The sequence below is a fragment of the Vulpes lagopus genome, chromosome 6 (assembly GCF_018345385.1).
Source record: "Vulpes lagopus strain Blue_001 chromosome 6, ASM1834538v1, whole genome shotgun sequence".
Lineage (NCBI taxonomy): Eukaryota > Metazoa > Chordata > Mammalia > Carnivora > Canidae > Vulpes > Vulpes lagopus.
In genome coordinates, this window is record NC_054829.1 from 105,047,207 (window position 1) to 105,064,173 (window position 16,967).

At 40.3% G+C, this 16,967-nt stretch overlaps 1 protein-coding gene across 2 annotated transcripts in view; it reads right to left on the bottom strand.

Annotated features, from left to right (window-relative positions):
- Positions 1-263: 263 nt before the first annotated feature.
- Positions 264-16,967, bottom strand: part of ETNPPL (ethanolamine-phosphate phospho-lyase) — a 37,391-nt gene continuing 20,687 nt past the window's right edge. Inside the window, exon 13 of one of the 2 annotated variants that reach the window (XM_041759059.1) lies at positions 264-2,499. In XM_041759059.1, coding sequence (XP_041614993.1) covers positions 2,338-2,499 — 162 coding nt within the window. In that variant the 3' untranslated portion in view covers positions 264-2,337. The remainder of the gene's footprint in view (positions 2,500-16,967) is intronic. The other variant, XM_041759060.1, reaches the window with a different exon arrangement.

Genomic DNA, 16,967 nt, shown 5'->3' on the forward strand with positions numbered 1-16,967 from the left:
TCTTAATAGGTAATAAGGCAGAGACCCATATAACTACAAGAAACAAAACAAAGGCTCCTCATGTATCCTTTTGAAATCATCTCTCCTTATTTCCCTCTTAGAAATAACCACTTTGGGGTGCCTGAGTGGCTCAGTTGGGTAAGCATCTGCCTTCAGCTCAGGCAGTGGTCTCAGGGTCCTGGGACGGAGCCCCACATCAGGCTTCCTGCTCAGTGGGGAGCCTGCTTTTCTCCCTCCCTCTGCTATTCCCCTTGCTTGTGCACACACACTCTCTCTCCCTCTCTCAAATAAATAAAAATCTTAAAAAAAGAGAAGTAACCACTTCACTGATTTTGTGGTAATCAATTCCTTGCTATATTTTAAATTTACCAGTATCTAAACATTATAGATTAGTTTTTCTTAGTTTTCAATTTTGTATAAATGGAAGCATACTGTATGTATGTCAGTTCTTCCCAAAGTGATGTATAAATTTGGCAATCCCAATAAAAAGGCCAGCAATTACACTGACGGGCTGATCTTACGATGCATACAGAAATTCATTCTACCCTGCTCTTCCAAGCCATGGATCAGCCTAGGATGGGGTGGACTGTTTTCCACTTTCTTCTGAGAGTCAGTAGAGTGAGACAAACTGACAAATCAGGCAGAATGGAGGGGCAGATGAGAGTGTGGAGAAAAAGTTTAAATGTTGGCTTAGGCCAATTCTGTTATTTTAGAGGAATCAAAAATGCTCAGTTCTCTGCCCCATATGGATGTTCATAGAAACAGAGGGAATGACTTTGGTGACGGGAGGAGGACTGGGGTGAGAGGGTAGAACTCTACCCTGTTTATTTTCCCTTCTTTTGGATATTTTCCCTTAGCTGCCTTATCAACATAATTATAAGTAACCAGAGGACAGGATTCCTTTTCAGTTCTGCAACTGATTTTACTCTTTCCTTATTTAATATTACATTACACTAAATGATGTTTGGGAAGGAGTGAGGAGCAATCTTTAAACCAGTTAAGGCATCAAAGAGTGGCCCTGACTCCCTCACAATCTCCATCAGCCCCCCCAAAGACAACCTCCAAACTCAGTTAAGCTAAAGCAGAACAAGGTGCTTACCTTGCAAAAGCCTCTCCAAGACCAAGAGTCCTATTAGGCTTGTTGCCCCTCAAAGCCTCCATCTAGAAAACCATGCCTCTTGATCTCTATTTGATATATGTAATTCTAAAATTATGTAACCATATTTTCCTTATGACAAACCCAGAAAAAGCAGATATTTTGATGATATCAACACTGAAAATGTTCTGAGTAGCATGAAGAAGAATGTTGTAATGAGGTGGTTTTTCTTGCTATCATTTATTCATTCACATTCATTCAGCAAGAAATACATATGGACCTGTTAGATAATGTTAGCTTGCAAAGGAGAAAACCCATTTAAAACTAGCCTAATGACAAAAAAGATTTATTGGCTCATTTAACTGGAATATCCAGAGGAAGAGGGTTGATTTTTTTCAGCAGTTCGGCAATGTGCTTCTCCCATAGAGCTGCTACTTTTATTCTCTTGCTGGTTAAGTGTCTGTAGAAGTCCCAGATTTTTATCTTCACACCAGGAGAGCTCTTCTGTTCCAGTATTGACTCTACTGGGAACAGCTTACGCCAATGGTCCATGGACTGTGAGCCAAAGGAAAACTGCTTGACTACACCAATGTGTGTGTGTGTATGTGAAATATCCATGTGAGAATCAAGTATTGTTAAAATAAGGGAAGAAGAGAGGCATGATGGGTCAGCAGACAACAAATATCTAATGTAGAATGTGTGTTCCACTTTGTGGGAGATAAAAATGTGAATCAGAGCAACTAGTGCTCTCAAGGACCTCAAAGGGAAGTAGTTGAGATAAGATAGACTCCCTGAGTACCTACACATCACTGTGCTTTCCCCACATGACCTAACTTTGATGCTATTATTAAAGTCTCATGAGAGAGAACATTGTTACCTTTTGGATGATTCGTAGGCAATGCCACTCTGGAATCACAGTACTTGTATAAGTAACACACACACACATGCACACATTCTGCATTGGTATAAAGAAAATAAAACATGATATTCTTCCCTAGAGCTCCCTTATGTTAAGATATTCCCATGTATCGTATAGGTTCATTTGACTTGTCTCATTTGGAAACTATCATTGTGGTAGAGTGAATCATGGCCCCCCAAGGATGTCCTGTCCCAATGCCTGAAGCTGTGAATATTATTACCTTATATCCAAAGGGACTTTGCAGATGTGACTGAATTAAGGATTTGGGGATGGGGAGATTATCCTAGATTGTCCAACTGAATCCGATGTAATCACAAGGGTCCTAGTAAGAGGGCAGCCAGCAGGTCAAACAAGGAGGAGCTGGGATGAGATCTGGAAGTTGGAGTGATGCATTTGGAAGGTGGAGGCAATGGACCAGGAGCCAAGCAATGCAGGTGGTCTCTAAGCGCTGGAGGAGACAAGGAAACGGACTCTTCCCTGGAGCCTGCAGAAGAAATCACCCCTGCTAATATCTTGCCTTTTAACCCTGTAGGATTCTCTTTGGGCTTCTGACCTCCAGAACCCTAAGGGAATAAATTTGTGTTTTAAGCCACTACGTTTGTGGTAGTTTGTTACAGCAACAAAGAAAACAAACCATCCCAGCCTCCCTTCCCTACTTCCAGATTCACCTCTTTGCTCTCTACCCAGCAGCTGCCTTAGAGAGCTTTATAGAATGCAAATCTGTTCACTTAAGGCTCTTCAAGGCCCCTCACAGTTTAGGAGATCATGTCCAAATTCCTTTACAATTCTTTCATCACCTTCTACCACCCTTCCCTTCTCTTGGTCCTCTAGTCTTCCTTCTTCCCTTTCTCTTTCATTGGTCCTCACTGCAGACCCTGGGCTTTTGCATGTGCTGTCTGTCTGGAAGGGGGTGTTTATTCTTCTCTGCCTGGGAGATGCCTTTCTTTCCACATCTCTTGGACTCTGCAGACTTGGGGACTGCTCCCTTTTCAGTGATCCCAGCACGCTCTCCGTGCATCTTGATGATATGTAGCACATACCACCCTGTGCTGTCATTGTGTTGTTTACATCTTGTCCTGGCAAGGACTGAGCCTAAAGCAGGAATGTGGGAAAAATCCAAGAAATATTTGCCAAAGGCATTGATGATCATGCTGGCATCGCCCCAGCCTGCCTCCAGGTCTCTGGGGAGCCAGGCTGTCTCTCTTTTCCACCTCCAGCACAGTGCAGAGGGACTTTACAATGGTTCCTCTGGGTTGGCACTTACCACACAGACCTACATCTCAGTTGCAGGCTTTCCAGCCAATGAAAATGCTCCAGGAGAGGCTGGGTTGGGAGACAGATGCTATTAGACCATGACCATTGTACATATGGACACAAGTATGGGGACAGTAGGCCCAGCATGGAACTATTTTTAGAAGAAAAGATAGACAAAATTCTACAAATCATTGGAGGTTTGTCAGAGTTAATATTTGGCCTTTAACCAGTGATTTCAAGGTACTTTGGAAAAAAAAAAAAAACACACGAGGGAGGTGATGCCTTCATTATTGTGTTTCTCACTTCCCAGTCTCATGTTCCCTACTTCCCGACTCCTGCTTCCTGGGATTATTTCCAAAGCAAACTATTTGTCCCCAGGCCCTTGTCTCAGTGTCTGCTTTTTAGGAAAACCCAAACTAATGTACAGTGTAAAACCACATGGTTACCCATTAGGGAAAGTCAAGACTTTTATGACTTAATTATGGGATGGAGATAAGAAAATTTTGCTGCTCTTTCATTTTGAAGTTTCACTGCCTGTCCTAAGCATTTGTAAGTCAGACAAGGCTCTGCTTCTCTTCCCCCTGACTGGCAGCTACTCCCCCTCCAGGGGCCCTGTCAGACGGACTCCCAAGTTCTAACACCCAGAATCAAGCCAGATCAGATAGAAAACTAATGCAGGACTATCTAACGCAAACATGCCATTAAAAGAAAAAAAAAAAAAAGACTGTTTTCTATCATTCTTGGACTTGACCTGTGAAGCTTTCAGAAAGACACATGGAAACAATCATAATGAAAGGATTTCATGCATTTTTGGAGCAAAGCTTATTTATTCAAATTATCTTTATATTTGGATCCCATCACATTAGAAGATTTTAGAGAAAGTCCTCGGTTTTCTTTTCAGAGCTACAGATTTCTTATTTAATAACTTATTATTATTATTTGGTAGAGATAAAGTGACTCAGTTCGAGGGTTCAGTTAGAATTTTGTCTGATTCACTGGAGATTTTTCCTATTGAATATGTAAACTGACAGATTTGAGGAACCCAAAAAAGTTCTTGGTAACAGTGATAACTTTTCACATTTTCATGGAAAGGCCAACTTCATGTAAAGTACCAGCTATAGAGGCTATATTCTTTATTCCAATGCATCAGAGCCATCTTGACTTTTTTATTTTTATAACTGAGTATTAATAAAAATTCATCACCCTGCTCCTTATAAAGTAGAGGCATCTGGGCCTCAATGTTTATTTTTTTAAAAGATATTATTTATTTATTCATGAAAGACAGAGAGAGAGAGGCAGAGACATAGGCAGAGGGAGAAGCAGGCTCCCTGTGGGGAGCCCGATGCAGGACTCGATTCCAGGATCCCGGGATCACAACCTGAGCCGAAGGCAGACGCTCAACTGCTGAGCCACCCAGGGACCCCTGGACAGCAATGTGTATAATAAAGATGATGAAATTAACCTCAGGTTGTTATGTGTCTGACTATGGACTCCAAGGGCAGGGAAGGTCCTGACTTTCTGAAGGATAGAACTTTGACTCTTGACTCAAGTGATGACACTAAGGAGTTATGTGAAATCTCAACCTGACACTCTTTGACCCGGAAGGGGGTAAGAAATCACCCAGCTCTTGGGTTGCCCACAGAAAGAGTTGATTCTCATATTTCCCCATCAGGACTTGATTATAGTCAAAGAGTTTCTCTGAGTGCTCCTATGGAAGTAGGAGGTTCTTTACCCCTCCTCTCCCAAACCCAGTATAACTCTGAAGATTTGAGCCAGAAATACACTCTGTGGGTATGCTATAGACTGAATTGAACTCTCCTCACCCCCAACAAACTTGGGTGTGAAAGTCCTAACCCCCAGTGTAATGGTATTCAGAGAGGAGGTCTTTGGGAGATCACTAAATTCAGATGAGGTCATGATGGTGGAGTCTTCAAGATGGGCACTTACAAGTGCCCTTATAAGAAGAGATACCAGAGAGCTTACTGTCTTTCTCTCCCTGAGATATGAAGACATGGTGAAAAGCAGTTATCTGTAAGACAAGAAGAGAGTCTCACTAGAAACCAACCATGCTTCTACCCTGCTCTTGGACTTCCAGCTTCCAAAACCATGAGAAAATAAATTTTTGTTGTTTAAGCAAGCCATCTAATCTATGGTATTTTGTTGTGGCAGCCTGGGCCAAGTAACACAGAATATAAACTGCAGAAGCACCACTTAGATATGTAGAGAGCTCAAATATTCTTACCTCTCTCTTTGAGACTTTTCATAACACATATAGTTATCCTGACAACCATGGCTCCTGGAATCAAACACACACTGACCGCAGACCAGAAAGAAGGGGTTCTGGCTGTTTCTACACTCTTTATATATGTTTGTCAAATATGAAGTATACTATTAATATACATACCCAAAATGGGTGAATTTTACTGTGTATAAATTGTATTTCACACATAATTAACCTTGAATTAAAAAAAATCAATGCTTAGGAAACAAATTTCTATGAGAAGAGCCTAGAATAGCTGGAGTTGTTTAATTTTAAAAAGATAAGTTGTGAAGTATTTTAATAATATTGGAAATCCAAGTGCCAGTTTCCCCTTCCACTTTAAGGGTCATTCTGCACCATTATGTTTGGTAAAATGGGGGGAAAATAACATCCAGTCATGACTAGTTTATTGGCTTCAGATGGTGTGCATTGGGCTTGGCGTGCCATTCCAGAAGACCTGTATGGGGGGCTGTTGATTCCTTTAAATCTAATCCTTTTTAAGGATTCATTGCCAGGATAAGTTTTGCAGATATGCTAGTATACTTTTAAGTGTCCTCCAGGTACCTGTTGGAAAATAAGCATGCACACGCGTGCACACACACACACACACACACACACCCCTCCCAAGGACCAATACCAATACAAATTATCAGAAATAATATGTACTAAACACATAAAAAGGAATTCATTTCCCTAATTGACTCATAACTTACAAGATTTTATGTGTTTATAGTAGAGTTGTCCTTAATCGTTCCATTACTGACTCCTTAATGGCAAATTGCTCAGCTATATAAATATCCCTCTTGTTTCAATTCTTTAACCCAGTATTTCTCAAAATATGGCCCTCAGACTACCTATGTCAGAATTATCTGGAATGATGGTTAAAAATGCAGATACCTGAAAATGAATTTCTAAGGAATCTGCATTTTAAAACGTCCCCAGGGAGCATCTGGGTGGCTCAGTTGGTTAAGGGTTCCACTCTTGGTTTCAGCTCAGGTCATGATCTCAGGGTCAGGCGATTGAGTCCAACGTTGGGCTCCATGGCAGGCATGAAGCCTGCTTAAAGATTCTCTCTCCCTCCTTCTGTCCCTCCCTCTCTCCTATTAAAGAAAAAAAGCCCCCAGGTGATTATTATACCACCAAGACTTGAGAACACCCATTTTAACTGCTATTAGGAAAGGATTAATTTTTTTTTTTTCTCTTTCAACTGGATACAAAATAAGGGCAAACTCTCCTTGCCACCGTTTTAGTTTAGACTTTGTGGTCCTAGGAATTGGTTGCAAAATTAAATAGTTCTTGTATTCTAAAGATTTTTTTTAAAAAATAAAGATTTTTTTTTGTGAAGATGGATGCCCATCTTTGTGAAATGGCACAAGGAGGGCAAAGCATGACGGGAGGCAAAAAAAAAAAAAAAAGATGGTTCACAAATAAATACCCAGCCAACCAGTGTGTATAGGGCATTAGGCTAAGGCTCTGTCTTGAATGACTTCTGTTAATTCTCTAAGGTTAGTGGTTTCTTCCTTCTATCTATCTGTTCTTTCTTCTTTCCCTCCTTTCTTCCATTTAAAAAACTAATATATATATGTGTATAGAACTGAATGAACGCAGTCCCTGGTTTGTGAACTAATGACCATCATTGGTTCATGTATGGTCTTTAGTTAGTTATTGGATTATTTTAAATAATGCCATAAATATCTGAGAACACAATACCTAAATTGGAAGCTAGGACCTTGACAATAACTTACAATTAACCACATGATACCTTTTATCAAACTATCCTTTGTCATCCCACACCCTCATCCTGTGCTCATCACAACCTGCTTTGCTTTCTATATACTTCTTTGTGGTATTTAAATGCATTATTAAAAATATGTTGTATGTGTGTGTTTATAGGAAGGGTCTCCTGTTTTATGTAATCTTTCAGACATATTTTTCCACCTATGATTGTATTGATAAAATTATCTATATTGTGTGGAATGGCAGTTGATCATTTTTTAAAAAAGATGTTACTTATTTGACACAAGGAGAGAGAGTACAAGTAGGCAGAGTGGCAGGAAGGAGAGGGAGACACAGACTTCCCACTGAGCATGGAGCCTGATGCGGGGCTTGATCCTAGGACCCTGAGATCATGACCTGAGCTGAAGACAGAGATGCTTAACCAACTGAGCCACTCAGGTGCTCCCCAGTTGATCATTTTTAAATGCTATATTATAGTCCACTGTGTACATATTTCATAACCTATTAACATACCCAACCGCTGAGGGGATATTTGCATGTTTCTAGGTTTTTGCTGTTATGAACAGCACTACTGGCAATATGAAATACTGGAGAGGACATGGGTCTGGAGGATTTCTTATAAGTTGCCATTGAGTGACTTCCCTGACTCAGGCCACCTCTCTGAGTCATGGAACCTCGCCCAGGAGCGCTCCCCATTAAAGCACTCTCGAACCTTAAAAAAAAAAAAAAAAAAAAAAGAAAGTTGCTATTGAGAAGAGAAATTGAGGTAATGACTTGGGTGGGAATAGTTTAGTATTATCTACTTCAGTTGAACATTCACATACCCTACACACTCGGTAATTCCCTTCTTAAGCACACACTCAACAGAAACTAGGGCAACATGCAATCGGAGATGTATAGAAAAATATCCAGAATGGTGGGGCAGTGTATTTGGGACAAGTTTAGAACCCTCAGGTTTAGGGAATGGGACTGGAGTAGGGGTGGAAGAGCTCGAGGGAGAGTGCTGCAGGCATCAGAAATCCAGGCCCCCACGGCCACCACTCCTCACCAGTGACTCCACCTGGCTTTGCTTGCCAAGAGCAGCTATGAAAGGGAGAAAGGCTTAGATTGTAATTCCTAGCCCAAGGGTTTGGAAGATGAAGAGAGGTGGATAAACAACTGTCTGAGGTCTATGAGTCCCCACCTACAGTTCTCCTACTGAGCTTTCAAAACAACTGTGACACCAGTGCTAGGGACCCCTGGAGCTGAGGTCTGAAGGCACTCACCTGGCAACCCAAGGCAATGGTGAGGGTGAGCCCAACAATCTCCCTTCTTATTTTCTTTTCTTCACCAAGCTGAGCTGTCGGGGCCTCCTTCCCCAACCACCCTGCCCCCACCTTCAGACACCAAGGTCAAGCCACCCTCACCCACACAAGTTTCCTCCCATGGTTCCTTTGACCTCTGTCTTTGGGGAAGGACTAATAATCCCTCAGCAACCCAAGGCGGCTGTGTGGGTGTTTGCAAACTTGGTCCTAGGAGCTTCATTAGTAAAAGCTGGGGCTTCCAGGCACCCTGCTTATGTATTCTCTCATTTCCTTCTCACAACCACCTAAGAGGTAGCAAGCCCTGGTGTGATTATCTGATCTTACAGACGAAGACACAGATTTGGCAAAACAAACGAGTCGCCGAGGTCACACGGTGATTACCTGGCAAAGCTGGAAGAGAACCCCCGGCTTCCACCTGGTTCTGGAACACTGCTGTGGCTTCTGAGAGCAGAGAGCCTGAGCACCCCCCTGGGCTGGTGTTCTCCAGGCTCACCTCACTTATGGAGGCAACCTAATGGCCCTGAGCACACATCAGTGTCTCCTTAGATGTGTGGCTAATTGTAAGGACAAGTTTCTTGCAGTTGCCATTCCAAAGCTGCTCTCTTGTTAGATTTTTTTTTTAAGAATTATTTTTTTGTGGCAGTAGAAGGAAACCATGTTTTTAAATGCTGTTTCCATGCTCACACACAATAGTGAAAGATGATGCCTTTCTGTCTCAAAATAAAAGAAAATGTGTTAGACGTCTCATGACAAATAAATTTCTTCTGAAACCCTTTTTAATGGATGCTGCTGATGCCCTGCCCAGATAGACCCTTTTATCAGACTAGCACACCCAGCCCCCAGCTACTCTTAAGTGTTGACTGCTTATGGCTCAGGGCTTCCCTTTCTCTGGAGAGTTGACCTCTGCCCAGTGGAGCTGGCTATCCTAGAGATGTCTGGAAACAGCCCTCACTTTGGCTTGCAGCCAATGACTGCCTGATACTGTAAAGGCCACAGCCCCTTCTCTGAAGGGGGTTAATTGTATGGTGTTATTATGTTCTAGAGGTAGGCTCCTGCTAAGGATAGCTTTGCTATCCTTAAAAGAGCCTTGCTGCTCTTTTCCTGACTTCTCCTCTCCCCTTACTTCCTTAATCCACTCTTCCTGAGAGCTCCTCCAATAAGTCACTTGTACAAGAATCCCTGTCTCAGGCTCTGCTTTTGGGGAACCCCACCTAAGATACCCTTCAATTAACAGAGGACGTATTAATGTATTCTAGGTGCTACAGAGTAGCATGAAAAACTTGGTATATTTGATGTTCAACATTTCTAATGTCATTTGAGACTTCTTTGATTCATTATATATTCTTTAAGATTTTTAATTTATTTATTTGAGAGAGACATAGAGAGCACAAGCAAAGGGAGAGGAAGAGGCAGAGGGAGAAGCAGGACCCCCCGCTGAGCTAGGAGCCCGATGTGGGGCTCGATTCCAGGACCTGGGATCATGACTTGAGTTGAAGGCAGACACTTAACCATCTGAGCCATCCAGGCGTCCCTGACCCATGATTTAAAAGTGTGTTGTTTTGGGGCACCTGGGTGGCTCAGTCAGTTAAGTGTCCAACTCTTGATTTCTGGTCAGATCATGATCTCAGGGTTGCGAGATTGAGCCTCAGGTCCAGCTCCACACTGACCATGGAGCCTGCTTAAGATTGTTTCTCTCCCTCTCTGTCTGCCCCTCCCCACCCCTGCTTATGCTCTCTCTCTCTCTCTCTAAAAATAAATAAATAAATAAATAAATAAAAGTGTGTTGTTTAATTTCCTAGTGTTTGGAGATTTTCCTGTAATTATTCCTTTATGGATTTTTAGATTAATTCCATTATGGTAAGAGAATATATTTTGTATTATGTATCAGTATTGGTCCAATAATAAATGAAGAACCACTAGGATATATATCTATATAGTATATAGTATAGTGTGTGTATATATATATATATATATATACACACTTTTATATATATATCCTAGTAAGTCTGCTTTTCATATATGTACACATATGTTTATACTTATATTACATTTATATTTATAAGGATTTGTTACAGGGATTTGACCTTATGTAATTATGTAACAATCTCTGTAAGGCAGGACAGTCCTAGCATCTATTTGAAAAGGCAAGGCTGATGTAATATGGCAAGAACAAGATCTGGAATCCAAAGCATAGAAGCCCATGAGGACAGGCTGAAACTCATGTCGATTTTTGTTGCCTCTGACCCTAGTGGTGTGAGTGTCATGCGTTAGCTGGGTCCTTTATCATGGAACTCAACACATACCTCAAGTCCAGGAATTGCAGGAGCTAAGGGGACCCAGGGGAAGTGGGTAAGTTGCAGCCCAGTCACTGTCTCACATCAGACAGGCGAGTCAGCACATCGGTGACAATGGGTGTTAGCTACAAAGTGACTTCTGCTTCACTGCCTCATTCAAAGTCTCAAACCCGAATCTGTCTTATGGCCTACCCTAACCAAAAACACACAGGAAAAGGAATTCTTGGAAATACAGTTCATTCTAGGCATGCTGACACATTACAAACCCAGCACGCCCTTCCTTCCTTGACTTGGAACCTATGTGCATCTCCTTAAACTGTATTTAAACTCCAAATAAAGACAATAGCAACTTCATGTTTCCACCGACCATGACACACCTATACCACATGCAACCCCAAACACACATCCCTTTCCCCCAGAAAAGGATACAAAATCCACTCCAACACACACTTTAAAAAATCTTTGGGTGAGGGGTGCCTGGGTAGCTCAGTCAGTTAAGCATCCAACTCTTGATTTCAGCTCAGGTCATGATCTCAGGGTTGTGAGATTAGGCTGGTATAGGACCCTGCACTGGGCATGGAGCTTGCTAAAGATTCTCTCTCTCCTTCTCCCTCTGCACCTCATCACCTAAAAAAAAAATTTTGGGGTGATGTTTATTTTTCTCTTGCATTCCAGAAATACTCTTCCTTACCCCTATTGCCTCCTAGCAACACTATTTCTGCTTATGATCAGTGTCAATCACCCCAATGAATTAAAACAGTCATCCTCTTTACCTGTTGATTCAGTGGCATGACAAACCCAAAGTGGCCAGATGGCAGTCTCAGCTTTTAGAAGGGATCATTGTTGTGTCCTTTAGTGGAAGGATTATTTCCTTTGGAACCAAGACTTCCAGACCAGCAAAGGCTAAACTTGTGGGGATGGGAAGTAAAAATTGTTCTAGTGGATCCCTGTGGTCAATAGTTAGAGGATTCCCTTTCATTTCCACCCTGTGATTCCTAGTACCATGAATCCTGGCTGTAGGAGAAAGAACACCATATATTGGTCATTAATTTAGACTATTTACTCCACTCTTAAGAGCATTTCTCCAGCCTTGCAAGATGCTGGCACCATAATCTGGTCATAAAAAGGCCATTCCACCATTCTTGTAAGCTAATTATGTCAGGATGGTGGAAAACATGGAAGACCAGTGAACTCTATGATCATGGACCCTTTTCTACATTTCATTATTCTGTGAAATGAATTCTTGTGTCAGAAGTAATGTAGCGTCTAGTACCATGACAGTGGACTTATTCTGGAAATCTATGAATGATGGTTTTGGTAGGAGTATTGCAGGGAGGAAAGGAAAGTCCATAGAGTTAACTATCTCCTCCAGTAAAAATAAAGCACTACCCCTCTCATGGTTGAAGCAATATAATTTAATCAACCTGCCACTAGTTATTTGGCTGGTTCTCTGGGTAATGGTGCTATACTGGAGGTTCAGCACTGGCTTCTGCTGTTGACAGATTGGGCAATCGGGAGTGGCTGTAGCCAAATTGATTCTGGTAAGCAGAAGTCCATGTTGCTGAGTCTGTGCATAACCCCTAAGCCTGCTGTGATGGCCAGATTTTTCATTACCCCATTGGGCAAAATGACAGGAGTGACTGGGTGACTGAATCAGACCACCACAAGGAAATTGGTGCTTTTATAAAACAATCTGTATTATTGAAACCCTTTAGAAAAGAGAAATTAAAGAAGCAGTTCTGGAAGATAAAGGGAAAAGAAACAAACTTAGGATCCAGATCGACACCATAGGTTAGTAATCTCAGGAATATCACACAGCTATATTATTAGTGAGGAATTAAAGCAGATTAATGAATATTTGAAAGGAATGGGGATTATTTTTCTCTCTCCATCTTCTTTATTTCTTCTTTTACAATTCTTACACCAAGAAGACCAGAAACTGTGTGTGTGAGGCATGAGGGGACATGGTTTCACTCAGTCCTCAGTGTGTTCTGAAGGAACAAATGTTAGGGGACCATGGCTCCTTGCAAATAATTTTTGCTCTCGAAATCTGCATTTTCTGCTCCCATAGTTCTGTTCCCCCTTCAAATCCTGTATTATTACTGACATTTTCTTCTCTTAGGGGGTGGAAAATGCATCCCGGATTTCTACTTTCCTTGTTTATTTCAGTTCACAGATGATATTGCTATTGGTATAAAAAGTAGCAAGGATGCATAAATCAGCATCTGGCAGCCAATATTATATTACCTACAGGTCAATATTGGCTAGTAAAATTATTGTGTATTTGTTACTGTATCATTTGAGTTTCCCTAATTAGTATTTTTGTGTCTGTCACTGACTGATAAACTGTATTTTCCTTTTGCTTCTAGTATTTCAAAACCATTTATCAAAATAACTAGTTTTATATTTCATCAGGAGATTCAACCATCTATGTCAAAATTGTCAATTTAATGCCTCTGATCTCAACATCTTAAAATGATGTGGAGGGAAAAGCACCAGCCCAGGAGTCAGAATGATCTTGATGCCAGTCCTAACTTTGCCTCTAAAGACTGTACTTCATTAAGTCACTTAACAGCTATAGCCTTCAGTTTATCAAACAAAGAAACTGAACCAAGGACCCACTCTAAAGCAAATAATAAAAGGATGTTGTACAATAAAAAAGGAAAATAATTGTAGAGGGAAGGAAAAAATGAAGAAAAACAAAAAGTATATATATAAAAGCATGTATACACACACATATGCCTAAAATTATAGACTTAAAACAGTAACATTTAGAGAGGCAAATGAAATAAAAATATTACAAAGTCTCTGCATTAAACAAGAAGAGGATAAAAAGTCTACTTAATTTTGCATTGTTGAACTTTAATAAGTACAGGTTTGGTTTGCCAGAATTGAGTTTAGGATTTTTGTACATACATACATACATTTAGGATATGTATCTGTCTCAAATTATATATATGCCTATATATAGAATATATATAAATATAAAATACAATACAAAATATATAATACATACGTGTATGTGTGTATATATACATATATACATATATACATATACACACATATATACATATGTACATATATACACACATATACATATATACATACATATATACATATACATATACATATATACATATATACATATATATATAAAATTCCCCATATAGTCTATATATAGACTATAAAACAATGTATCATGATGAAGTTAATTTCAGGTTAGTTTTCCATTTGAAAATAAATCTAAGTATATTACCTATGTAATTTTTCTGCCAAAATATTTAGCCTGAATTTAATCATGAGAAAATTATACAAATTCAAATTGAAAGACACTCTTCAAAATGTCCAACTGTCTTGTATTCATCAAAAATGTTAGTGTGATGAGAGAAAAAATAGATAGGAAAATATTCTAGATTAAAAAAAACTAAACAGAAGTGACCACTAAATACTTTGCCAGATCCTTCCTAGGATTCTGAATTTTTAAAAAAGGCTATAAAGGACATTATTGATGCAATTTAGGAAATTTGGATATGCGTTGCGTATTAGATAATATTATAAACTAATCCTAAATATCTCTAATGTGATAATTGATGTGTGGGAGAATGCCTTTGTTTGGGGGAAAAACAAGGTGACATATTTAGGGTAAATGCCTTGATGTCAGCCACAAATCTCAAATGGCTCAAATGGCTTAACCAAAGATAAAAAGTTTGTGTAATAGTATATAGATAGGAAACTAAGTGGGCCAAAATATTACAATCAGTGAATCCAGGTGAAAGATACAAGGAATTTTCATTACTATGTGAAACTTTCTTAAAGACTTAAAAATTTTCAAAATAAATATATATATAAAAAATATATATAATATAATATAAATATAAAGTGATTATTGATGTCAAGGAAAGCAATAATGAAACCCAAGGGGTAATGTAAAGTGGCGTTAAGAGAATACATAATTAAGGGAATTCTATACAGAGAAGACTGGAGCATTGATGGGAAACACAGAAGCATCACAAAGGAATAAATAAAACTGTCATTATTCTCAGATGATATGATTATATACGTACAAATCCAAAAGAATTTACAAAGTTTTGGAATTTGCAAGTGAGTTTAGTGAGTTTGCTGAAATCAAAGTCAATATGCAAAAATCAATTGTATTTCCAACTACCTACCTACCTAAGTAAATAAATAAATTTTTAAAAAAAATCTAAAAGGATGTAGGGGCGGCTGTGTCTATCATCTCTTAATTAGCTGACTTGGCTTCTACTGAAATTAAATGACAACTGGAAAATTACTACACACTATCACAACCTCAACCAAGCAGTAAGTAGCCCCAATTGCAGCTGCAGTGCTAGGCATGGTGATGTTGTTAGAGCAGATTCATAAGGCCTCATGTACATGATATGTGGTCATTAATTGTGAGGATATGCTTATTTTAAACCAATCAGAAAATAAAAATGAGAACCAGTTTGCATTCTTATGGAACAGACAATATTCTTTACACTTTTGCCCCAGAACTAGAATAATTCTCCTGCCCCCTGTCATAACTTAACCTCAAGAGATCTGCACTATCTAGGTATCCTGAAGACTATCGGTGATAAGTTAGAGATGACATCATTCTGATCTGGTAGGAAGAGAGGTACTATACTGGAGCACACTGTATGGTATACTGGAGGTATACTAGCATGGAGGTATACTAATATACTAGCATTAGAAACCTCAGTAGGATATGTTTGCTCAGGAAGATGGGAGATAAACCTTACTAAGAATCAGGATCTATCATTTCAGTAAAGAGGATGATGGCCATACTCAATGATGGCCTTGAAAGACAGTGACAAGGGAAAATCTTTCAATGGTAGAACTTTGAGCGGTACACGTGATCACCACTCAAAGTGAGCACATATACAGACTCATGAGCAGTGGTGAATGGTCTGGTTAGCCAGTCAGGAGCCTGAAAGAAAGTGTTAGAGTCCATGATAAAGGAGGTATTGGGTAAAGGCATAGAACTGTATACATGGAGTAAATAACACATGCTAAAATTTGTGTCACATGTTAATGTCCATCAAAAAGCACCCAGCATGGAAGAGGCACTGAGCAACCAGGTGAACAAAATGACTTGGCAATTGACATTAGTCAACCTTTGACATTAGCCACTTCACAATGGGCACATGGACAGAGTGGCCATAATGGCAGAGATGTTGGCCCACAGCCAAGTGGCCACAGCCACTTACCAAGAAAGATCTAGCTATTGCCCCTTCTCCATCCCCAATCTGCCTGCAACAGAGACCAACAGTGAGTCTCTGACATGACACTATCCCTTGAGATCAACTGGCCACTTGGTGACAAGTTAAATGCATGGGGTTCCTTCTGTCCTGGGAGAGGAGAGCCAGTGGTTTATTTGCACAATAGACATCTATTTAGGGTATGGGTTTGCCTTGGAGTTTCCTACTTACAGAGCCTGAACCAGAAGCACAATTTAGGGGCTTATGGAATGCCTGATCCATAAGCATGGAATCCCACAAAACATCACCCAAATGAGGAACCCACTTTACAGTGAAAATGTGCAGGGTAGAAATCGACCAGTTGTATTACACTCACATTACTCTGAAGCTGCCACTTTGATAGGGTATTGGAATACCCTCCTGAATAAAGGTGTAGCCAAGGTGCTGGCTCAGAGGTAATACTCTGCAAGGATGGGGTGCTATCCTTCAGATGGTAGTATCTGGACCCAGTCGGAGACCCCCATAAGGCACTGTGTCCCCAGGAGAATCCTGGATTAAAGAGGTGAAAGTGTGAATGGCCCCACTTACCATCAATGACTCAGTGGAGAATTCTGTTTTTCCTATCCCTACAGCTTTGGGATCTGTAGGGTTGGAGGCTCTGGTCCCCAAAGAAGGAGTCTTGCTAACCTATAAGCTACCTATGAGCACCTTGGACTCCTTGCAGCTAGGCAGTTGGAGTCACCATATGGACAGGGTTAATTGACTTTGATCTCCAGAAGGAGGTAGGGCTTCTGTTCCACAGTGCGGGAGGCAGGATACCTGTGAAACTCTTATGTCTCTTTGGTGCTCCTTGCCTAATTGTAACTGTGAATGGACAGTCCCTC